The sequence below is a fragment of the Sinocyclocheilus anshuiensis genome, unplaced genomic scaffold (assembly GCF_001515605.1).
Source record: "Sinocyclocheilus anshuiensis isolate Anshui unplaced genomic scaffold, SAMN03320099.WGS_v1.1 scaffold843, whole genome shotgun sequence".
Classification (NCBI taxonomy): domain Eukaryota; kingdom Metazoa; phylum Chordata; class Actinopteri; order Cypriniformes; family Cyprinidae; genus Sinocyclocheilus; species Sinocyclocheilus anshuiensis.
The window spans coordinates 495,431-521,069 of record NW_015547670.1 but is presented as its reverse complement, the minus strand read 5'-3'; the positions used below and the strand labels follow the sequence as shown (position 1 = coordinate 521,069).

General features: G+C 35.9%; 1 protein-coding gene across 1 annotated transcript in view; it reads right to left on the bottom strand.

The window, feature by feature from the left end:
* Window positions 1-22,936, bottom strand: part of LOC107702736 (inactive heparanase-2-like) — a 73,069-nt gene extending 50,133 nt beyond the window's left edge. Inside the window, exons 1-3 of the mRNA XM_016505140.1 lie at window positions 22,561-22,936; window positions 19,658-19,812; window positions 19,065-19,226 (exon numbers count right to left, since the gene is read on the bottom strand). Coding sequence (XP_016360626.1) covers window positions 19,065-19,226; window positions 19,658-19,812; window positions 22,561-22,811 — 568 coding nt within the window. The 5' untranslated portion in view covers window positions 22,812-22,936. The remainder of the gene's footprint in view (window positions 1-19,064; window positions 19,227-19,657; window positions 19,813-22,560) is intronic.
* Window positions 22,937-25,639: the final 2,703 nt, after the last annotated feature.

Here is a 25,639-nt window from a genome sequence, read left to right as displayed (position 1 = left end):
AACAATATCACAAATTCTCCACAAATGTGGCTTGTATGGGAGGGTTGCAAGAAAAAAGCCACTTCTCAACTAACAGATGTGACTGAGCTTTGCCAAAACTCACCTTGAAGATTCTGAGGCAGATTAATTGAATTCTTTGGCCTCAACACCAAACAATATGTCTGGCAGAAATCCAATACAGCTCACCATCTTAATGCACCATTCCAACAGTGAAGCATGGAAGTGGTGATATCCTGTTATGGGGGTGTTTCTCTGCAGCAGGGACTGGAGCACTTGTCAGGATAGAATGAAAATGGATGGGGCAAAATGCCGTCAAATTATTGAGGAAAATCTGCTACCAGAAAGTTGTCAATGGGAAGAAGATTTACCTTCCAACATGACAATGACCCAAAGCACACAGCAAAACTGAGCACACAGTGGTTGAAGAAGAAAAAGGTGCATGGCCTAGTCAGAGCCCAGACTTAAATCCCACTGAAAATCTGTGGAATGACTTGAAGACTGCAAACAGTCACCATCAAATTTAACTGAACCTGAGCAGTTCTGCAAAGAAGAGTGGGCAAATATTGCAAAGTCTAGATGGGCGAAGTTAGAAGAGACAAATCCCAACAACCAAAGGCTGTAATTAAAGCAAAAAGTAGTTCAACAAAATACTGACACAAGGGGGTGATCCTTTTTCCAACTCAGTGATTCTGTTTTTTTTCTGACATGGTGCTATATAATTTCACTTGGATGTTGTAAGTTGCACTGAATAAATACAGCTGGATAAAACAAAAACTGTATCCGTCTTCATTTCAGGCTGAAAAGCAACAAAATGTGATTATTTTAAAGGGAGATGATTTTTTTCTATACCCACTGTATATATACTGTATATATATATATATATATATATATATATATATATACAGTAACTAAAAAATGAACTAAAATGTATATTTTGAATGCAATGTGTGTAATAGCTTCAAATGCAGCTCATCCAAACAGAGTCAAAACCAAACACAGTAGTTTTTACAGTAGCAACTCCAATACTATCACACAAAAAGGAAAATGCACCATATTTTTATCTGACCAACCGTGTGCTAGAGCATTTTTAACTGGCCATTCTCATCTCAGGACTTAGTAGTTCCTTAACATACCTGCCGAAATGATCCTATTTACCTACTAATGCCGTAATTACACTGTAATGATCACTTTAAAGAGACAGCACAGATAAGAAGGATGAGGCACCCTTGAGCTGTTTTACAGCACCTCTTCAAAGGATTTCCTTCCTCAGACAACAGAATCAGTGCAGCCCGTCCTCACAGAAAACATACAGATCACAAAATACACACCAGCCTTCGTCTTTCAGCTCTATCGGAGCTACAGGAAAAAAGGCCTAGGGCCTAGTCAGAGCCCAGACTTAAACCCCACTGAAAATCTGTGGAATGACTTGAAGACTGCAAACAGTCACCATCAAATTTAACTGAACCTGAGCAGTTCTGCAAAGAAGAGTGGGCAAATATTGCAAAGTCTAGATGGGCGAAGTTAGAAGAGACAAATCCCAACAACCAAAGGCTGTAATTAAAGCAAAAAGTAGTTCAACAAAATACTGACACAAGGGGGTGATCCTTTTTCCAACTCAGTGATTCTGTTTTTTTTCTGACATGGTGCTATATAATTTCACTTGGATGTTGTAAGTTGCACTGAATAAATACAGCTGGATAAAACAAAAACTGTATCCGTCTTCATTTCAGGCTGAAAAGCAACAAAATGTGATTATTTTAAAGGGAGATGATTTTTTTCTATACCCACTGTATATATACTGTATATATATATATATATATATATATATATATATATACAGTAACTAAAAAATGAACTAAAATGTATATTTTGAATGCAATGTGTGTAATAGCTTCAAATGCAGCTCATCCAAACAGAGTCAAAACCAAACACAGTAGTTTTTACAGTAGCAACTCCAATACTATCACACCAAAAGGAAAATGCACCATATTTTTATCTGACCAACCGTGTGCTAGAGCATTTTTAACTGGCCATTCTCATCTCAGGACTTAGTAGTTCCTTAACATACCTGCCGAAATGATCCTATTTACCTACTAATGCCGTAATTACACTGTAATGATCACTTTAAAGAGACAGCACAGATAAGAAGGATGAGGCACCCTTGAGCTGTTTTACAGCACCTCTTCAAAGGATTTCCTTCCTCAGACAACAGAATCAGTGCAGCCCGTCCTCACAGAAAACATACAGATCACAAAATACACACCAGCCTTCGTCTTTCAGCTCTATCGGAGCTACAGGAACAGTTTCATTCACACGCAAGTCACTCTTACAAAAAAGGAACCCCTGTGACATGTTTGTTTGTGTTTTTCAGCTCTAAGTGACAGGATGTTTCATGAATCGTCTTTTGGCAGTAAATCATCGTCTTGGAACGTAAGCGCTTATAATAATGTGGAGCGTATAGATTTGAGGGGAAAAAAACATCTGTCCGGTTAGCCTGGCTGGTCCTCTCCAAATAAAACCATCTGAGGCTGAAAGAAGATGAGCAGACGGCACTAACCCGATACATGAAGCGTGAAGGATACAACGTACTATGCAAAATTCCCTAAATGGCAAGAAATAATTTAAAACAGCTCTCTGGTCTCAGAACAAATGCTCTTTGTGATTAAATACTGAACCGTTCAAGAACATATAATTTCAATCAAATCTTCAATGCCAAAAAAGATGGGGAAGATTGTTTGCATAGTATATGAAGATGTGTTTACTTCCCCTCACAGACATTGAGAGCCAAAGGTTAGTTTTATGTTGCCAGACGTTTCACTGTCAGCATAAGGTCAAATTCAGTTTCTAGTCTAGATAGATAAATGAAAAGTGACAGTTTGTTTTGTTATGTGCCATTTGAAATCAAAAAGGTTAGTAAAATGCAGTAGTTGAAAATGGTGATATAGTGAGTTCAATTCATTCAATTAATTTTAGTGAATAAGATCAAGCAAAATCTATTTAAAGGGAATCAGTTCAAAACTCTAATTTAAAAATTAATTTTAAATATGCTTTAAGTAACAATAAGTGACTGTCACGTTTATGGTCGGTTTTGGTTTTATTTTCTGTGGTTCTGTTATTCCTGCCTAGTTAGTTTCCATGGTTTTTGATTAATTAGCTCCACACCTGTTTCTGTTCTCCCTAATTGCATTCCATGTGTTTATAAGCCCTGTCTGTTCCTTAGTTCCCTGTCTGCTATTATTTGTATTTGGACGTTTTGGTTATGCTGTGTGTTTGTATTTTTCCAGTGGATTTGTAATTAAATACCCTTTCTCCTACTCCTTTGTGAGTGCTTGATTTAGACAGCAGCAACACGTGACTGTGACAATATATGCTGAATATTACTGTTTATTACTTACTGTTGTTACATTGATGCACATAAACACAATCCATTAAATATTTGTCTGTCCTTGAGTTCATAAAAAAAAAAAAACTTTTATTGTATTTTATTTCTTGCATTAAACATTCAGAATCTATTGACTACAAGGGCTGTTTGGCTGAAATGTTTATATAATTGAAAAGTAATAATTTAATATATTTAAATTACATTTGTAAGACATTTGGTAAATACATAAATATTGAGATATTTATGAGATTTTTCTTTTTTTTTAAATAAATAAAAACTTTTATTTAGCATGGATGCAGGAAATTGATCGAAAGTGACAGTGAAAACTTGTACATTGTTACAAAGAAATTATTTTTTCAAATAAAAGCTGTTCTTTTGATTTTTATATTTATCAAAGAATCCTAAAAAATGGTTTGCGCAAAAAAATATTGTGATGACTGTGATGATGAGAAATGTTTCTTGAGCACCAAATCATCATGATTTTCTGAAGGATCATGTGACACTGAAGACTGGCGTAAAACTCACAGGAATAAATGATTTTTAAAACATTTAAATAGAAAACAGTTATTTTAAATTGTAATAATATTTCGCAGTGTAACTATATTAACTGTATTTTTGATCAAATAAATCCAGCCTTTATGAGCATAAGAGACTTCTTTCAAAAACAAAAATCCTACTGACAGCAGGCTCAAAAGGCTGTCAAGATATATTATAACCCTAATTATGACCGAATTTCTTGATGCATCACATCATTTTCTAACGAATCATAATTAACCATTGTCCATGCAAATATTTACACCCCTACTGATTGCAGTTTACACAGCGTATGAGTCAAAACACCAAATTCACCACCGAGCAAAACAGACAAACCACCTGCACCATCTACCAAATATGGAACTAATTTTCCGGAATTATTCCTCCACATACATGGAACATGTTAAAATGATGAGTTACCATAGTGACTCATCTCATGAGATAAGGCCCCTCGGTGCATAGTTCAGTCGCTGGCCTCAACTCTGCATCAGAGGTGCAGACCTAAAGAGCAGTTAGGTCTCTGTAGTAACCGTGTCTGACAGCGCTGGAATAGTCTTCAGTACTGCGTCGCATGTTTCCACCAGATGCTCTCTGAAAAGAACAGAGCATTTTTCCAAGCATTTTACCTCCAAATACCTTCCAAAGATACAAGCCATCAAAACATTAGTCTTGGGTTCCCACTGTAAATTCTCAAGTAGACAGATCACACTTACCCTAGTCAAACATGTCAGCCGCCTGAAACAGACATCAGCTTGCCTGACCTCACTGCACAAGTGTAAAACGTCTGCTGAAGCTTCAAAAACAACCTAGAAGCAAAGCAATTTCACATCTTGTTCTCACAGACCTGTACGACTTGTCTCACTCTTTATATTTAAAAACATTATGCAATACCAAGGGGATCCAATTCATATTTGTATGCATACCTACACTGAAAAAAAAGCCGTAGAAACAATTTTCACTCAGAAATTGCTAGCAATTTAATTTAATCACATTTAATTACAAAGAAACAGCAAGTAACATTAAATTTAGCATAACATTTTGAAGTAAAAAAAAAAAAACGAAACCGTAATTACATGTAAAACATACTCCAATCACCTTTGTTTTATTTACAATTTCAAAAAAGTATTTTTTATTCACAGTGTACATACATATTTGGACAGATACCAAGTCAACCGGATCTTATTAAAAGTGTAACTATTTTATGAGGTGGTGATTTTTTATGAATGCGTACAATGTGATAAATACAGAAACGTATGATTTTTAGAAAAATAGCATTAAGATCCACCTCTAAACCTAATTGTCAGTGGGGCATAAGCAGATTGTATGAAACCATACAAATGAGACTTTACAAATATATACAAATTAGATACCGATTCGCCAAAACGTAAAACTTTTACAAGTTGTCAAAAGAGTGTGTCGGACCATGTTTAATACTCAGATTGCACTATGCGATAATATGCACTAAATGAAAGTGATGCTGTAACTTTATTTTAAATAATACAATATTCGTTCAGCTCAAACAGTAGAGAATGGCGCGAGCAACAGCAAAGTCATGGGTTCAATTCCCAAGGAAAGCGAGAACTGCTAAAATGTAAATGTGTACCTTGATTGCTGATTTTAGCAAAATGGCTGCAATATAACAGAGTGAAAAATTGAAGGGGGTCTGAATACTTTCCGTACCCACTGTAAGTCACTTTAGATAAAATCATCTGCCAAACGCATAAATGTAAAATCTTTTAAAATATAAAATCCTGTGCATTCAGTAACCTACAAACCTGAAATAATTAATCAACATTTGTGACCCTGGAGCACAAAACCAGTCATAAGGGTCAATTTTTTGGGTCAACTGAAAGTGGAATAAATAAGCGTTCCATTGATGTATGGTTATGATAGGACAATATTTGGCCAAGATACAACTATTTGAAAATCTGGAATGTGAGGGTGCAAAAAAATCTAAATACTGAGAAAATTGCCTTTAAAGTTGTCCAAATGAAGTTCTTAGCAATGCATATTACTAATCAAAAATTACGTTTTGATATATTTATGGTAGGAAATTTACAAAATATCTTCATGGAACATGATCTTTACTTAACATCCTAATGATTTTTGGCATAAAAGAAAAATTTATAATTTTGACCCATACAATGTTTTTTTGGCTATTGCTACAAATATACCCCAGCGACTTAAGGCTGGTTTTGTGGTCCAGGGTCACATTTGTCAATCTCTGACTGCAAGCTCCTAGTGTTTCCATTTTAAAAGCTGTCCATATCTTAATATTGCATGTAACACTGAACACTGCAACACTATTTTTTTTAGAATCTAGAATCACACTTTATATATAATACCTCCAAAGAGCAATGGGATCACATTGGGGACGCTGATGTTACCATTATTAAAATGTTTAGCACTCTAAGCGGCTATGGGGCACCAGCACAGTAGAGGTGCTCTGTTGGCCTTATGCCATGCCCAGTCAACGGCGCTCTCCATCTGCCTTTGCTTAGAGCCGTCAGGTCTTGTCACTCAAGTTTAAAGTGAACAAAATAAAGCAGAGGGGTTCTGGTTAGCCCCTCCTGACTGAAGGCTGTTTTAAAGCACTACAGTCTGCCTCGGAAAACTCAATATTACGTTTCCTACCCATGTTCCCTAGACCAGAGCAAATTTCATTACATGTTTATGGACTTATAAAATTCCTTCCAGAATATGGCTTTCTTCACACGCGGTTTCATCAAAACTCACTGAGGTCTTAGCACTGTTGTTGCAGTGCTGACATTTATCCACATATTTTTGTTTCATCCGTTCAGTTGAATTCAATACAAAGCTTGATAGATTTCAGCTTTCTAATAGAGCACCCTGAGAGTAAACAGATAACAGACCAACCAATCACAAATCTGCAAATGTGCTGAAAGATCTGGGCCGCTAACCCAAAGGTTCTAGTTTCAGGCCGCAGAAGGGGTTTCATGGGTTACTTTGCTCCAGTATTTAAATGATTGTTCACACAAAAATGAAAATTCTGTTTTGTAACTTACTCACCTTTGTGCTGTTCAAACCCTGTAGGACTTTCTTTATTCTGTGTTATAGCAAAGAAGATTTTCTGCAGAATTTCCAAGCTAAGTTTTCCATAAAATGACAGTTGTGGTCACCATTCACTTTCTTTATATGGAAAATTGTTGCCTGGGCATTCAGCTTATTAACTGTTTTTGTGTTCCATGGAAGAAAGCTTTGAAATGACATGAAGATCAGTAAATTATGACATAATTGTCATTTATGTCACTATTCCCTTGCCAAAACATCTTAAAATTCACTGCACTATACTGGGGGGAAATGCCATAAAGTGTTTGGGATTTTTTTTTCTAGTAATTTGAATTTATGCTTTAGTCATAATATGATATAAAAATATTGTACATGCTGTTCAGAAAGAGTGTTTATTCCAAATCTTTAGTGCTTTTGGAAACACCCTCTACCCTAACAAACACTCTCCTTAACACACGCACACACGAATGCACAATTGTGTTTGTATGGTTAGTCTGAGCAGCAATAGTTCTGCATTCCACATGTCAATATTCAGGCTTCTGGCAAATTCTCTGGATTTACAAATAAACAAATAGCTGGGCAGGAATGGGAGAAATTGGAGACTGCAAATGCATTTAATTTCTTTCTTCTTTCTCTTTCAACTAAAAATAGAATCCACTTTTCAACGTTGCATAAAATGTATACAACATTATTTGTCATCTAACGACGAGACTTTTCATGGAAAAAAAAACAGAAATTAAAGCATTTTTGGCTGTTCTGCACAGTAGATCCTAGATTTCCAAACATACGCTTGGCATCACACTCTCTGAGAAACTATAAACAGTGTCAAAGAGCAAAACTTTGGAAAAGGTTTTTGGACGGACGCCTTCCTATCGCTCTTATCAATGGTATTATCTAGGAATTGTGCAATGACCTCATTTGGCCTTGGCCCACTAGTGTTAAGCGTCTCAGTCTCAGATGCCACACCTACAGTCCACTCACTAATCTATATGGCAAACAAAAATATGGCAAAAGCTAGTAAAAAAAACAAAAAAAATAACAATTCCAATCTGATTGGCCGACACAACTACCAAAAGACACACAGTCACATTGCACTTCTTCTGTGAAGCGTTTTGTAAACACTACTTTTAAAAGGTGTTATATAAGCAAAGCTTTATGTACTTTAATCACTGGTTTTACAGAAGTTGACATCAAACCTACTCAGAGTTGTGTTACTTAATAATGACAAGCAGAAAAAAGTTGTCCTCTCACATCAAAATCCACTGACATATTTGTTTATAAGTGTTTTGGACTGTTTTTGCTTGTAAAAGGTGCTTGATCTGTGCATATTTCTCTCCTGATTCAGACTGGAAAAAGCAATAATATGGATAGAGGACTTGTATTTTAGTAACGGTTTGGAGTTTTGCTCATGTGCAGAGCCGGTCCATGGCATAAGTGACCTAAGCGGCTGCTTAGGGCCCCCATGGCCACCAGGCAGCCCCCAAGAGTACATTAAATGACAGCTTGATTTATTGTATTTTTATTTTTGTGATATATTATGTCAGTGGACAATGGCAATTATATGGAGTTTTGGTTTCATGCCACAGTCGCCTTTGGCTTGCTTAGTTGGGGACGCTTGACTGATTGCACAGACACTAGAGCTGAACTTGATGATGTCATCACTGAATCATCAATGAACTGACTTTAACTTGAAAAATGACTTTTTGTTATTGTCAACTATTTTCCTGTTTGCTACGGTAAAGCTGCTTTGACACAATCTGTATTGTATAAAGCGCTATACAAATAAAGGTGACTAAACTTGACTTAATTTATATATACGTACAGGGCCGTCCTTAGCTGACGCGGGGCCCAGTGCGAGGTAGGGTGCGGGGCCCCCCTCTGTCCATTCATGTTCCGGGGGGTTGGTGGGGGTCCCGCTCGGTCCGATCGCCCGAAATACATAAATGGCCAGTGAACTGGGAGAAGAGCAGAGTAAACTTTATAGTTACCTACACAATAAAATAATGTTTTTTGAACCTTAAACCGCATGAACACATTTAATTACACCAAATACACCAAATAATGTTCTTTTTAGCAACATCATATGACCCCTTTAACAGCTTAACATTATTTACAATGGGCTACCTTTGGGGTCGTTGCTATAACTAGCTAATTGAGGCATAATGATATTGGATATTGGTCTGCTGGTTTATTTAGAACTGGGAGAAGAGCAGAGTAAACTTTATAGTTACCTACACAATGTGTATTTGATGGGAACAAAAATAAAATAAACCTGGGGGGCACAATCAGATCTGAGGGGTAATGCGCCCTTTGTATTGTTAAAGGGGTCATATGATGCGATTTCAATTTTTCCTTTCTTAGTACTGTAAGACTTTGAATGTTAAAGTGCAAATTAACACCTTGTGGGTTTGCTACTGTTACAATTAAAAATCGTAGAAGGGTAAAAACATGCCAGGCAGACATTGGCATGATGTAATCAACACAGCTACAACAAATACAATTGATAATGGGTGTGTTAGATTTATACTGTGCGAAAAATCAAGCATTGACAATAATCAGTCGTATTGTTGGCACCGAGGGGCCCCCAAATAAAATTCTGCTTAGGGCCCCATAAAGGCTTGGGTATGTGTGCCCTGCTCATGTGTGATGTCCTCGCTGCCAAACCATAGTTGTGGTTCGTGAGAATTATAATCAAAATGACCTCAGCAAGAAGCATCTGAATGATTAAAGATCCCTGACCGGTATTGCAGGAGCAGAACAACTACTGACAAAGAACATAAAAATGAATAATACCCTCTTCACAGGTGGTAACATCTAGATCTAGCCAGCTCCTCACATAATTCACATATCTTTGGGCAGTTTTAATAAATTTCTGCAGCAGACCCACTGAGCTTGGGGTCTCTGTTCAGTCTAGGGAAGAGTTCAGCAGCTGTGCTATTAAACAAATACTCTAGAAGAAAAGAGTAACCTGATACACGATGGAGTGAGAACACAAATCAGATGAGACATTCATGAGCCACAAATCTCTCCTGCATCTGAAACATCACAGAACCACGCGTGACTGTGAGGACAGAGCCAGCAGCCTGTGATCAGCCAGAATATGAAAATAGCAGACTGACATGCATTTACTTTCCTGCACTATAACCTGTATTGGATGAGATCTTTAAGCAGAATACCATCCTGTGTTATTCTGAAATGCAATATCAAAACTAAAGGAATGCAACAAATGAATAAACTCATTGACAGTGTGTAAAATATTAGGAATTCATATTTTCTAATTTCAGTGAGCTAAACAGCATATACTTTTCAATCAAGGTTGGGCAGAATTCAGAGTTTACGAAATTTTGTCTCTCTTTCTATTCGTGAATTGGAACTTGATGCCAAACAGGAAGAAATTCAACAATGTCACACAAAGGAGTTTCAACACTCCATTTATAAAAAGCACTTACAGTATGTTTTGCAACAAAACAATTCCACTGCTAATAAATCCTACATTTTGACTAATTATGCCAATAAATATCAATAATTTTGTTTCTATATGTATGTGTTCTACATATTATGTAAAACACATATTGTCTGAAATATATCTCTAAACTAAATTCAATACTGAGTGTCAAAACATTAAAATGTTGCCATACAGTGTCCAAAAATATACACCACATTGTTTTCAGATTTCTTTATAATTAAGCAATATCACACAATCAAGAGTCCTGTTGTATTTTATACGTTGTATTTAACAGAACAGTTTTATTATTATTATTATTTTTTTTTTTTTTAAGTTAATGTTGAATAACATGTTTTTTTTTTTTTTTTGTTCTGATAGTTTGTATATTTTTTTACATTTTTAATGTTTTTTTTTTATTATGATTAGTTTTATATTAAATATTAAAGTATTTAATAATTTTACAATAGATGTTCGGCCTAAATAAAAATAATAAAATGTTGTGTCACTGTGCAAATATGCAAATATGTAAGTACGCAATATGCCGAGTATATCGCAACTTGTTTAAAGCACAATTCATGCTGAAAACCATTCTTTATATTTCAATTCATATTACAATTCTTCAGTCTCAGGAATTGAACTTAAATTTAAAATGCTCTCTCAATGTCTTAATTCAGAATTGCACACAGCCCTGACTTCAACGCATATGCAATTCTCCTAGAGAAAGTTCAACATGTAGTGTGAACTTGTGGTGAAGCCAGATGGTCCTTGGAACATTAAAACTAGTTAAATCAACGTCCAACCAGGCTGAGAGTACTGAAGCTGCCAGGTGAAATCACCACAGCAATATATAACCAGACTTCACCTCACATAATGCCAAGCTGCCACAACAATCACTTCCTTCAATCTTTGTGATGTCAACTATTAACAAAATGTCCAACAGTGCTAATTCCTTAAAAAACTGTGAATATAATCGTGCTCTGAGGAAAAGCTCATGAATATCCACTGACAGCTTAATTAGGGAAATGCTACAAGTCTGTAAGTAATGAAGGACGTATGCTTTGAACGTGGAATTGAAGGCGAACAGAAGATTGGTTGTTAAATAGGTAAAGTACACACTAAAACGCACTTATTTTTGTTCTTACACGGAGATTTATTTAATATTCAATTCTATTTTAGCTCAAGGTCCGAAATATATTTTCTGGATGTGTAGAATTGGCAAAGATTAAATAATATTAAAAAATATTTAAATCTCTGTGTAAGAACAAAATTATGTGCATTTTAGTGTGCAGTGAGAAATCCTTTTGGCCTCAGTCATGAAACACATGCAGAACGAATATCTATGTAAAACATTCAGAATTAAATTAAATGCAGCAATTTGCGTTGCAATGGTTTTGCAAGCGATTTGCACAGAAATTTGCTCTGCTTGTGTTTCATGAATGAAGCCCATTGAGATTTTGCGGTGATTTCGTTAAAGTATTTCATGCAGTTACACTCTTTATTGATTTTTAATAAAGGTTTTAGTCATGTCAGTACTTGAAACGTATGTGGTAACAACGCAGATGTCTTCGGGATTCGCAGCGGTTTAATATTTGTTTATGAAAGGGTGGTATTAAACTACCTGCAGCTGCTGAAGTGCAGTTCTCATGCACTATGAGTGCATGACTGATGACTCATTTATCAAATGAATGAATCAAATGAAAAGGAAACTTCACAGACTAAAAGCTTATGGCTTAATAACAACCACAGAAATGGGAACTCCTTTGTTGGGATGATCTTGGATTATTATTTGGTATTTTGTGTTGCATGGTAAGGCCAGGCAAATAACTCCAATATGTGTGATTTGGTAAACCACTAAAGAGACGTAGATTAATGTATCATGTCATCTTTAATTTCCTAGATTTTGATACTAAAGGGAACTGCTGGATGCAAAAGTGTAAAATGTGGCCCATCCAGTTCCCACAAAATCCTGGCTCAGAATTTGGCTACAACTGTAGAAATATTATCTCCACAAGAAAACTAAAACAAAATCTCTTGGCCCACCTTATATTTCAGAAAACAGACTTTGAATAAAATGATATTCTCCAGCCATGTTGGTGATCACAGTAGCTCCCGGGGTTATGCTTATTATGCTTCCAAAAGTAACGTGGCAACAGTAAAGTATCATACATGTGCATTATCATGTATGGTCAAATTAAATATAGCACTCGGATCACCAACATCTCAGCAATTCATCACCACAGTATTATAAAGATACTATCTTCATTGACAAACAATAACAGAATTATTAGCATCGCTTCTGTGATTCTAATTTGTAAAATCTACAAAAAACATCTTCATTCACTTCAAAAACACTGGTTGGTTGCAATTAAATGATCCACACTGAACCATATGATATCTTTTTAAGTGTAATTCATTTTCAAGGCATTTAAGATCTGAAACTCCATTTTAAACACATTGGATCATTTTGACGCTAACATCATTATTAGACTGAGTTTGTGTACCCAGCAGGGAATTTCGAGTCCTTCCAAACATTGTAAACATCTGTTTTCTCTTAACATTTGGTCACAGTTTATTTTCATTATTTTGAAAATTGTAAATATGCTGCTATTATCTGTTTCTACTTGCAAATTCATTTAAAGGCTAGTTTATCACTTCATTTGGCAAATTGAACAGCAATATATAGCACAGTCTGAGTCATGCAGGCTGACAGTTTCTTGTTACATTTACGAGATGTCTAGAGCTCACTCTGTCTTCATAACCTTCTGTTGTGGCACATTTTATTTTTCCAGTTCAGTTGTTGTTTTATGGTCATTTAGAAGTCCTTGAGTAATGGCCAACGTGGAAACATTCAGAAGAGTCTGTAATACGTATTAGTGTCTTATTTATTTACAGTTCTGTTCTCTCATGCCACACACTGGGATTGTAAATGTTCATGTCATATTTGCCAATATCTCTCACTCTCTCTATGGTTGTAAAAAATAATAATGCTAAATAACAACAATTATAATTATAATTTATTTTATAGCAACTTTAATGCTTAAACAGACTTGAAGGCTGCTCTAAAAAGTAATCAGCAATTCTTTGGGAGGATAAATAAATTCCATAAATCATATCAAGCTCAGTGAAACAAATCCAAGATGGAAAACGATATGTTGCTTTACTTAAAAAGCAATGGCTGTGGACACTTAAGAGCAGTGATAGAATCTATGCTAATTAGCAAATGCACATGCATGTGTGCTTGTGCTATTGCTAGCAACTGCAAGATATTTTAGTTCATTTAAATAATCATATGGTTTATTAAATAATATATAGTTTTATGGAATTTAATTAAAGGAATAGTTCACCCAAAAAAAGTAAAAATTGCTGAAACTTTACTCACCCTCAGGCCATCTTAGATGAGTTTGTTTCTTCATCAGAACATATTGCAGATATTTAGCATTACATCACTTGCTCGTCCATGAATGCTCTGCAGTGAATGGGTGCCGTCAGAATGAGAGTCTAAACAGCTTATAAAAACATCAAAATAATCCACAAGTAATCCACACGACTCCAGTCCATCAATTAACGTGAAGTGAAAAGCTGTGTGTTTGTAATAAACAAATCCATCAAGACGTTTTTAACTTCAAATTGTTGCCTCTGGCTAAAATACGAGTCCTCTATCCATAATTCTCCAGTGAAAATGTAGTCTCGTCTGAATCAGGAGAGAAATATGCTCAGATCAAGCTCTGTTTACAAGAAAAACAGACTAAAACAGTTCTAAACAAATGTGTCGGTGGATTTTGATGTGAGAGGACAACAGGAGATGGACTTTTTCACTGGAGAAAGCATTATTATAGATTATGAACTGTTAGAAGTTAAAATGCCTGAATGATGGATTTGTTTCTTACAAACAGCTTTTCACATTTCACATGTTAATTGACTGACGTAAATCGCATTGGATTACTTGTGGATTATTGTGATGTTTTTATCTGTTTGGATTCTCATTCTGACGGCACCCATTCACTGCAGATGATCCAGTGGTGAGCAAGTGATGTAATTTCTCCAAATCTGTTCTGATGAAGAAACAAATTAATCGATCTAATTGTGAATCAAGTGTCTCTGTGCTTCACGAGTGCGATTTGTATGGCCTACAGATATATTCAGCTCTTAACTCTTCTGGGGAATATTGAGCATTGTGTGTAAGTCTCTGCTTAATATCTCAGATATAGAAAAAAAAATCATGTTTTCCTTCACAGGCTGAAACATCTGTCAGAGCCTCAGATCTATCATTAGCACACTATTCTACGTACACTCACTGTGTTTGTGTTGAGTGCACACATGTGTGTTTTCACTGCTGCTGGGGGAGGAGAAAAAAGTCTCCAAACTCTTTGTGTCACTTTGAGCACAAGAAGAGAGAAGAGGGCAGGAAGACTATTCGATGACTGGCAAATTAAATTCTACCATGCGGTATTCATCAAAATACTCCAGCAATCGTTTCAATTAAATAACCGCCCAACTATGGAGCAAACGTTTTCAACTGGACAAAAACTTGGGCTCAACGAGCCAAAAAGCAATTCTGAGTAACATGGGCATGTTACCCAAACTTGTGGAGGGAAAACAAATGATGCAGTGTTGTGAAATGGCACCATCTCACTTCAGACTGCATCTGGTCAAAGCCACTCCTCATTTTTGTTCAAATCTAAGCGTTTATTGTATGCGGAACGATTACTGGAGGTTTCCCCACCTCTAGCCCATTTTCATGACATTTCCTTACTTTTAATGACTATTTGAGGACTCAAGTAGTTACTGCTGTCAACAAAAAACGAGAGGCTAAAGGCTAACCGTCAGGTAGCTAATACTCAAACTGCCCTCACTGGACAACTTCCTGTCATTTGTCTTTGAGCAAACGGGCAGGAAATAGCTTTGAATATAGCTATGCTGCAAACATGCTAGCATCGCCCAGACAGACTCCCTCATGTCTGTAAGTGGACGTTGGAGAAATGTTTTGAGCAGAAAGCGAAAGCAAAAAAATTCATGCGATTTAAAGGGACAGTTATTTATGATGAATGCTGCTCTCCTGAGAGTCTGGCAAACCAGTTCACGGATCTAAAGTGCACCATGACCTCAGACACGCTAAGAATCACACGATGATAACTATAAAGCCCTCTACAGCTGAGCTCTGAGCACACAATGGAATTTACCTTCACCGCATTTAGCTACATATCAGTTGACACTTCACTCAGTGCACGTGGAAGAGAGTAGTTTCCAGGAATGGGATACGAACAAAGCGAGCATAAGTCATTTAGAGAGGTGTACTGTGGATATTTATCATTCTTAATATGTCTGCTTGTACTGAATGATATATACATCTATTGTGGGGTTATGAATGCTATGATATTCACGAATCCTTGACTCCATCAGCACTGGAAACTAACACGCTGATGAAATGTACGGTTACAATGTCCAAATAAGCACATACAATTCAGTCTTTAAAGGTGACTGTTTCACTGGCCATTACTACTCAATTCAACAATGCATGCGATTGATTTTTCACAAACATTCTGGTTTGGGTTTGTTTTAAATACCCAACCCTAAGTATTACATTTCTGCAAACAATTTAGCCTGTACGTATACTCTATCTTGTATGTGCTGTAGGTTATTTCAGCCTTAGCTGTGATATTCAATGTTATTGTTTGCTAAATGTCTTTGTTAACTATAAAAACTCTCATTATGTAGATTATATAATGTTCACCATTTAAAATGGAACCAGAATGCATCCTAATGTAACCACCTAATATTTGCAAAATGAATAAATGTGTAGATTTCTGCTAAATTAATAAAATGCCATTTTGAATGCTTTATTTCATCTTTTATATCTATTTGCATAATCAAATGCAATTGGTCTTTTCTTTCCTGCATCCATTTAGAAAATGATTCACTTGCTTAGTATCATTAAATCAGCAAAACAGTCATAATGGAGCATTTTGTTTACCTAGAGCAAAACTTTAAAACTTTAAAGCCTAAAGCCTAAAACTTTAAAGGTAATTTCTGTTTGCAATGGAAGATATGCTACTTGATATCATGCAAAAGCAACAGTTTTTTTTTTTTTAGCTGAAAATACCAAATGCTGCATCTGCAGTTAGCCAAGCAAATAGTATTTGGTTATGCAAATGATCTTAGAATGGCAGCACGTCAGTGATCAGTTAACCATGTAAAACCTGACACGTTAAATAATAAACAGAAAAATGGAAGTTTAACATATAATACAATGCAATACAATAATGACTGAGAGATGTAGAAATAAACGTTCCCCCCAAAAAACCTATGTATCATATTTGATACATTTTAACATGTTTTTTGGATAACAAGTTATTCTTATCTGTAAAGATTTTACAGCAAAAAGACTACAACCTGACGCTGGACAGTTTTACAATTATACTAAAAGCCCTGTTACTTGCTAAAGAGCTAGTCTTGATCATGATGATAATTTAGAGGCCTTAGAAATGTGTGCGTCAGTTATGATAGTTGTAATATGCAGTAGGCTTTGTATGGTTAAAGAAACTTACTTAATTAGACACTTTTTTATTGTTACTAATTTCTTTAGGGTTTTAAAAAAATGTGCCTTACAAACATAAATACAGGAAATGCAAATCTTTTATAAAGCAATATTTAATAATAACAAAATAACAATAACTGAATTCTGAAAACGCAGTGAATAAGGAGCTAAAACAACAGGCAACATCATGGAACATAAAAGCAGCATGGAACTGTAGCAATTTGAGAGCTTTGAGTGCCCTGACCTCGACTTGTCTCAGATGGTTTGCTTTAACTAAACTGGACTAAACTGTAGCGAGTGTAGAGGTGAAAGCTAGTATGACCTTGGGGTTGTCTCACCACGGTTTGTTTTAACTGGCAGGGGGCTTTCACGCCTATTACTGATAGCTCTAGTGAGAAAAGCTCAGAAAAGCCAACCTGTGCCGAGTGGAAATGGATGGGGCAGGGCTATCTCACTGCAATTCCCCTGCCACCTGCCAGTGACTGCACAGGGGGCATCTTGATTGCTAACAGACCTGTCTGTGCCATGCACCCAGGTGTCTTCATTCTCACCAATCAGTCATGCACACGACTGGCTTTTTGCTACAGCACACATGCTGAGATCCACGGAGAGAGAGATTCCTTTGCTAAGTGTGTTTAGTCCTAATTCCTCTTACAGCCGCCCTGTCAAACGCAGATGTGTGTAAAAAGATGTTTGGAAAATAAGGGTAAAAGTTAGAAGAGTGTTTTTTGCTGAATTTGGCATGAGAACGGATTAGGTTTGATGTCAAGTGCAGTTCGGAAATTCTCATCTGAGCTTATATATCAATATTAATAAGAAAATGTAAGAAAACTCACACAGTGCCTGACATAAAACTTAGTACAATCTTTCCACACTAAATCTGCTTTAAACAAATAATCTCTCTCCGGTTGACTGTGCCTGATAGTGATTTGAGTTTACATTGAGATTACTGCAATGAATATAATAACAAAACAATAAAAAATAACAAAACAAGGGCGTTTACGCAAAAAAAAAAAAAAAAAAGCTGGTCTGTCAAAGAAAACCCCAAAAACATCCCTTAATTCCCTTTGTAGAGTGTTGAATCAGAGTTCAATCGACAACAGTGTCTTTGCAACAAAAATCACTGCATGATCCAAACAAAACATCACACCTGATCCAACCAAAACACATTTTTTTGTGATTTAATACACACAGAAAAGATACTACTGACCTGATTCCAATTGCATGCAAAAACCTCCCTGCTCTCCTTCTCAGATCTACAGCAAGTGCTTTTACAAAGTATAATTTCTGAAATCATTGTCAGCTGTTGTTTCTACTAGCCTTTTGTATATGTCTTCATTCAGCTTCATTCAATCCTTGATCTGACATTTTCAGTACTACAAAGGTCTCTGACAAGTCCTCAGAGATTTCTGCCTTTCAAACATTTATTCCCCCATAAAATGATCTGAACATTTGGGACATTGTCTGTGTGTGTGACTATGAAATCTGAAATTGGACACTGGATTTATACAAACAGGCAAAGCACAGCTGTTGAAAGTGATCAATAAACCCATATGCTTGGCTGATTGTTTGCCGGACCATCCTGTCTCTCAACATTTGAAACCTATGCGTTTCTGGAACAAGCAGCAATGATTACATCACTGCATTTGTTGGCGTACCTATGATCCTGGAGACAAAACATCTCAATATAGTTCTTAAACAACATAAAACCAAACTATAAATACAGAAAGCACCCAAAACAACACAGTCGTAAACACACCATCTACAAGACTAAACCTTCCTACTGACTTCAAAAATCTTTTCTTCATTATTGTCACTAATAATATTCTCTGTTCAATAGTTTGTTAAAAACCTACAATCTCAGAAAAAAGGTACAAAAATGTCACTGGATGCGATACACTTTCAAAAGGTACTAATATGTACCATTTAGGGATAAATAAGGAACAAAAAAAATTTACCTTTTAGTTTTGTGCCTTAGGTTAGGCCTACTGCCCCAGTCACAGCTTTGTACCTTTTTTTCTGAGAGATGCATATGTTTAAGCCTATTTGGTGAAATTCTGAGGCAAAAAAAAAAACAAAGCCTAACCATGATATAAACTGTATTAGCTCAGCATCTGCATGTTGCTGTAATCTCCTACCTGTTAATGTGACGTCGCTATAGATGTTGGAGAGCTGTTCTTTCAACAAGACCTGTTGCATCTGAGCCGCTTTCTCCCGCTGCAGTTCCAGCATCATGTCTGGGTGGCTGGCCAGCTTGCAACCCTTTCGTTTGTCCAGAGCGAAGTCACTGCGCACTATGTCTGCATGGAAACCGCGAGAATGCTTTTGGAGTTCTTTGTGCGTATCTGCCCATCAAGAGGACAAACTAACCACTAAAAGCGCAATGTAACCATGTGGTTTGCATTGTGGACATGTTTACTAGATACTCAAAATGTATTTCTTTCTCTTTCATGTTTATTGAAAAAAAGTCTGGGTAATTAAAAAGCCATTTCTTATCAACAGGCATGCACTAAACAAATGAAATGCATCAATATTTATTCAGATATACTGTATTTTTGGTTTGTACATGCACATTTTTGTTCCACATAGACACAGCTTTAATATCTTGATTCCAAACAGTATTTCTAGAATATAGTTACATTTCCATCAAGGTTTCTGATTCCAAACTTCTCATTCAATCCTAACAATTTATTCAAAATACCTAATTGAAAATGAGCAAATCAGACCTCACCATCTTCATAGTTTTTGAGGTAATAGTCTGGTCCAGGCCCTCTAAACTTTGCAAGATTCTTCAGGTTATGAAACTGGAGAAAGTCGGTCCGTTTGCCCCCAAACCTCAAATAAGCTGGAGAGAGTCCCCGTGCCAGAGTGACTAACCGCTTGGAGCTGTGGATACAGAAAGATGTAAAGAAACCCAAGGGCTACAACAATGCTGCACTGGAAAAGTAAAAATGAGCAGTGGTTACCTTAAGGAGCCGTTTGGACCTAATTTAACTTGTCCAATCTAAAGTAGTCATTTTGATTCAGTCATATGAAATAATCTAGTCAAGTTAATTTAGTCATATTTTAAATGAATAAAACATGTCCGTTTAAATGTGACCATATGAAGCAAGTTATTTAGATTACCTGATAAGACACTGTATAGTGCATCAAATCAGAAAGAGAGGTTTTCTTTATGATTTTAAACTATTAGAGTGAAGATGGACAATAAACTGAATAAACTGACTAATTTATTTAAGGCTTGTTTGTATAGGATCTATATCCTTTCAAATTATATATTACACAACATATATAATATACAGCAAACATATAGTATAGTATATACACACTGCCTCTTATTTTACTTGACGATGAAAAGTCTGTAATGCCGACAATAAAAAACGGGATCATTTTCAGAGCAGGACAAGGGAATAATATCTCAAAGCTCATCAATTATTATAAACTCCTATTTTATTTTTTGGATATTTTCTTCAGTCTTTTTTTATTTGCGACCTAGTTGACGCCATTAGATTGGTGCATAACTTTCTTACGGAAACTCACAGACTGACGTTCATCAGGTTTAGTGTGATGTATGATTGGTTTTAGGCCGCAGTCAGTGGTGGAATCAACAGCAGATTATTTCACACAGAGCTGCAGCCTGTGGTGCCACACGCTCGTTTCTTTCTAAAAAAAAAAATTATGATAAATAAATACCAGCTTCTTTTTTTAGTGCTTTCCTAAATAATGAGACATGATACGGTACCAGTCGTAAAAAGAGAACCTGTAAAAAGGTGCACATAAAACTAAGCCTATAAACTGCGCAAATATTCTGCTTTTGAGCGTAGAGAACTTATAAAAACAACAGATAAAATCAAAGAAGAATAAAATCAAATTGAATTAAAAAGGAGTGAAATAAAATGTACTATGTGAATTGTTTTATATTATTTTGTGAAAAGCAAAACAAGCTAAATTGCCAGAAACTGAATCGGCGAAGCCTGTGTTTGGTCGGTGGGCCGAAACTGGTTTTTAGAAAATACATTTAGGAGAAAGAGAAAACTTAAGCATGTAGCGGCACACAAACTCACAATTCGCTCATCTGGTGTCACGTCCAATAATGTGAATAATTACATTTAATCAGACCAAGCATGACTAGCATGTTATTTTGGGAAAATGACAACAACTAGAATCTAACAATTTAAAAGAAAAAAATATGAGTGCAGTTTACGACAGAATAATAGCGATAATAATTAATATATTTACATATATATACTTCAACATAATGGTAGCCTATTATTGGTACAATAAGCATTAACATTATGAGAACCTTATTTTGAACGCATGCATGCGCATATCATTAGCTAAACATTATAAATATCACATCAAATCTGTTGAACGGCTGTTCTCAAACCATAGAAGATTGTAAAAAAATAACATAATATAGTGGATATAAATGTTCAAGTAGACAAGTCAAATTCTGCTTTTATTCAGTCCTAGTTTCTTGCCATAGGCTATACGGAAAGAAACGAAGTACGCAATTTAAATGTAAAACCCAAACAAACCCCTTTGACTGCTTTATACGTCTGCAATAACTTGCACTGTACGCGACAGAAAACTAACAAATGCCACGACAGCAGATTGTGGTTCAGATTTATGTGGGCCACTTCTTAAATTCTTTTTTTCCAACACCTCATCCTGACTATAATAATAATTATTTGGTAATATATCGATGGTAAACACTACGCTACATCGATACTGAAACCTGTTCGTGGCTATGAAAGACACTTACATTTCGGTTCTCCGTATGGTTTTGTGTCTTTTCTCCTCTGGGGGCTGGAACACTCATATTCACTTCCAGGTCAAGCCCTGGTGTGCAAATTAACACAACCATTCAAATCTGCGCGAATATTCAGGTTTCGCGCTCTAATATATAAATTCATATTCGTATGTGGAGTAGAGAGATCGGGCGAAGCTCATCCAACAACACTGTTTCACTAGGATTGAACAGATGATTTTTTTTTTTTTTTTTTAAACATTGCGCGTAAACATGTCGAATTCTACTTTACGCGTAAAATTAATGTACGAAAGTTCGTAAATAGATATGATAGGCTACACTGGTATTTTACAAGATAAAATTATAAGCTGCATAGCAAATCTGTCTCTTTCAAAAAAGTGCAACCAAACATAAAGTTTATCTGTGAAAAATAAACGTCTAATAAGAACAAATGGGTTTGGAGTTAGCATATATCTTTAGAAAAACATGGTATTGTGTACAAAAAATGTGTATTCAAGACGTTGGTCGATAGATTAAAACATAGTAAAATAGCAGTATTAGGTGTTTGGGCAGTTATATGTTATTGGAAAGATTCACTGATAATGTCTAGTAGCGTTCCTGTTGGAAAATCCAGTTGAAGCCTGGTAGCTGTGCTCGAAACATGGAAGATGGTTTCTAGCTGGTCATCCAGATTGACCACTTTAAGATAGTATGTTGCTAATCCAATATGGTTAACCAGTTTGGACCAGCTTTAAACCAGCTACCATGTTCTAACACACACCTATTGGACGGCTTCTCCAGCAGGGTCTTCCTAAATCGACACACACACATCAGCACCATCAAAGCATCGTCAGGCGTAGGGTGTAATTGCAAAACTGCAATACCTTAAGAAGTCCAGCCAGCCATCCTTTATGATAGATGGATCCAACTGCAACGAGAGGAAGTTGTCATTCAAAACTTTCACCGGGCTTCGCGTATTCACGTCCAGTAAAATTAAGGTTCTCTCCAGAAAGCTCTGTCTCTTCCCTCCGGACACTGGTCTCCTGTAGGTAACGGCGGAGGAAATGAGAGACTGGAGTATCAGTACAAACCACAGTGACGAGCCGAACACTGGGCAGAGGAACTGCCTGGGCATCTTCTGTCCTCAAGCACCGGGCGGAGCGCAGTGAGGGAGATCCAGCAGAGATCTCCTTATAAAACCCGATCACAAAGCACCTGAAGTGTTTTTATGCCCCTCCTTGAGCGAGGATCACTGGTGTCTCTTTCAGCCCCCCAGTCTTCAGCTGTTTTGGAGTTAGCTGGAGTAAACTCACGCCCCAGGGCCAGCCTCCATCACACTGATGCCCCTGCACCGCCCTCTATAACGCAACAGCTCTTAAAGGTAAGATGACTCTTATTTAACAGAAGCTTCTCCGAGTGTGGGGTGTCTGAACCGTAACTGCTCTGTCCTCGTGGTTCTTCAGTTCTTTGTAATTCAGCGAAGAATCCTATTTTTTATCCAAATTCAGCAGGATTCATCAAAGAATCCTCTTTTTTATCCAAAACCATTTATGGTTAAATATGGTTCTTTGGAGTTAAAAGTTATTGGTGTTACATTTATAGGTTATTCACATTGTTTTTAACATCAGCATATGACTGTTTTCTAAACAACAATAAAACAGTTTTTTTTCTATTTTAAAAAGGTTCTCCAATGGAGTCAATCTATAAAGTCAATTGGAACATTTATTTTTAAAGGCTTGTTTTCTGCTATTATAACATTTTCCCCCACATTATCAAGATGAATTACTAAAAAAACAGTACGTAATTTTGATTTAGTCGTCTAAAAAGACGAGTGACGGTCCATATGATCACATGTAGATTAATCAGCTGTTCACCTTATTTTAAAACTCAGTCCTGTTGTCGTTATCATCGAGCAACTGACTATTTTGGAGCCAGGATGGCTACAAACAGTGAATGAATCCGCTTATTTTTAACATGTTCACGTAAAGAGGATTAAAAGTTGAGCTTTCTGACTGTTTTTTTCTCCTTCAGATGAACATTGCATAGATTTGCATAGATCTCCGCCGTGCCATTTTCAATTTGATATATTGATATGTTGATTTGCATTTACACGTTATTCTATATGAGGTGTAAATATGAGGTTTTCTTCAAAAGGACTGGAATTGTTTTAGGCAGTTTACACAGATAAAAACCTATATAATCACATTATATAATCAGATAAAAATCACGTGGTGGAAAATAATAAACAAATAAGCAATGCTGAAGAATAAAATAGCCTACAATGTGTAGCCTAACTATCGTATAAAATAATAATCATTACATAGCCTATTCATAGGAGGAAAATATATTATTTTCCCCGAGTAAGAAAAACACCTGACAAAATATCAGTAACCTGCTGACATAACAGCCTCTCTTTTTATAAAAATGTGTTTATTATAAATAATTATCCACATCGGGACCGGTGGTCTCGAACGAAGCAAACAATTTAGCATGTAGAGATCACGAAACTCTAAAAGAAATAATAATGATCATTAACCACGTAACTCATCTCGTGTTCTCCTAACGGGTCCTTGTGTTTAAAAACACTTCTTGCTTTATCTTTTTTAAATATTCGTTTACAAATACACCAGCGCGAATTAGTTTTTCATCTTTTCGATAAAATAATTGTAGTGCATTTTAAAAATGTATTATTCCAGAGTAACACAGATCTGACGCTGTTCTTTGTCCTTTCATTGCTTTATGCACTGCATAGCTTTGCTGTGAAATGTGAATATAAAATGCTGAACATATGGTTTAGCCTATACAAATTCGGTTTATGAGTAGGGTGCATCTTTTGGCGTGACACACCAGCCGACGTGCTGTCATTTCAACTGGTGAATGGCATACGTCATGCTCTTATTAAACCTGAGACGTGCACAGTCCATTATAGATAAAATAATGCTCTCTCACCTCACTCACGACACTGTTGTGTAATAACGGGAAACACTTTGGCCTAACATCCCGCGCGTCCTGCGACAATCCATTTTTTGCAGAATAAATGAGAATAAAACAAAACAGAAAGAAAATAAGACTAGCCTATGTGCTGTTTTTACAGTATGTTTCTTGGCAGCAAACCAGACAGGGCGCCTCTCTTTAACCTCAGATTTATGGCAAGATTTATCAACTTTTATACGAGAAATCTTTTGAAGTTCATTTTTAGCTTTCTAAACTGGAACTCACCGTTTCAGAACTTATTGGGAGTAAATATCAAATAGGGTTAACATTCAGGAATACACAGTTTTGTAACAATATAGGCTATAAAGTAGTTCAGACTTTGCATCTGTTGCTCCCATTCTGATAAAAGTGCGAGGTTAAAACTTTTATAAAACCTTTTTAGCTATAAATACAACATGGATAAAGTTCCAAATATTCTAAATAATACATCCAAGTATAGTTCTTTCTTCAGAATAATTATTTATTTATTTATTTAAGAATGCATTTAGTAAAACTTTTCAACTTCACTTAAAGCATTTAATTTCTGTATAAAAGTTTCAGGTTATGACAATAATTACGCACATTATTCATTATTAAAATGATGACAATAAGATTATGTTAATTAGATGCCAAGAGAAAGATTTCAAACTAAAGCTCAAAATGCTTTACGTTGTACTGCGTTATATTAGCCATATAAAACACCATTACAATTATGCATGCATATTTCGGTTGGGTCATTTGTCAAAGTTCACAGACGAAATAAAATAAAATAAAAAGAGCTGGCATTTTCAGTTATTAATAGAATAATAGGAAAATGTCCACTCACCTGGTTTAAATCACATGTACACTCTTAAGGATCTCATCCTGTCGGAATATGAAATGTTTATTTGCAGCAGAATTTAAACTGCATTAGACTAAACAACTAAATAATATGTTTGCATAAATATGAATTTTCTTTATTCTTTTCATTTAAAAATGTGTATATTATTT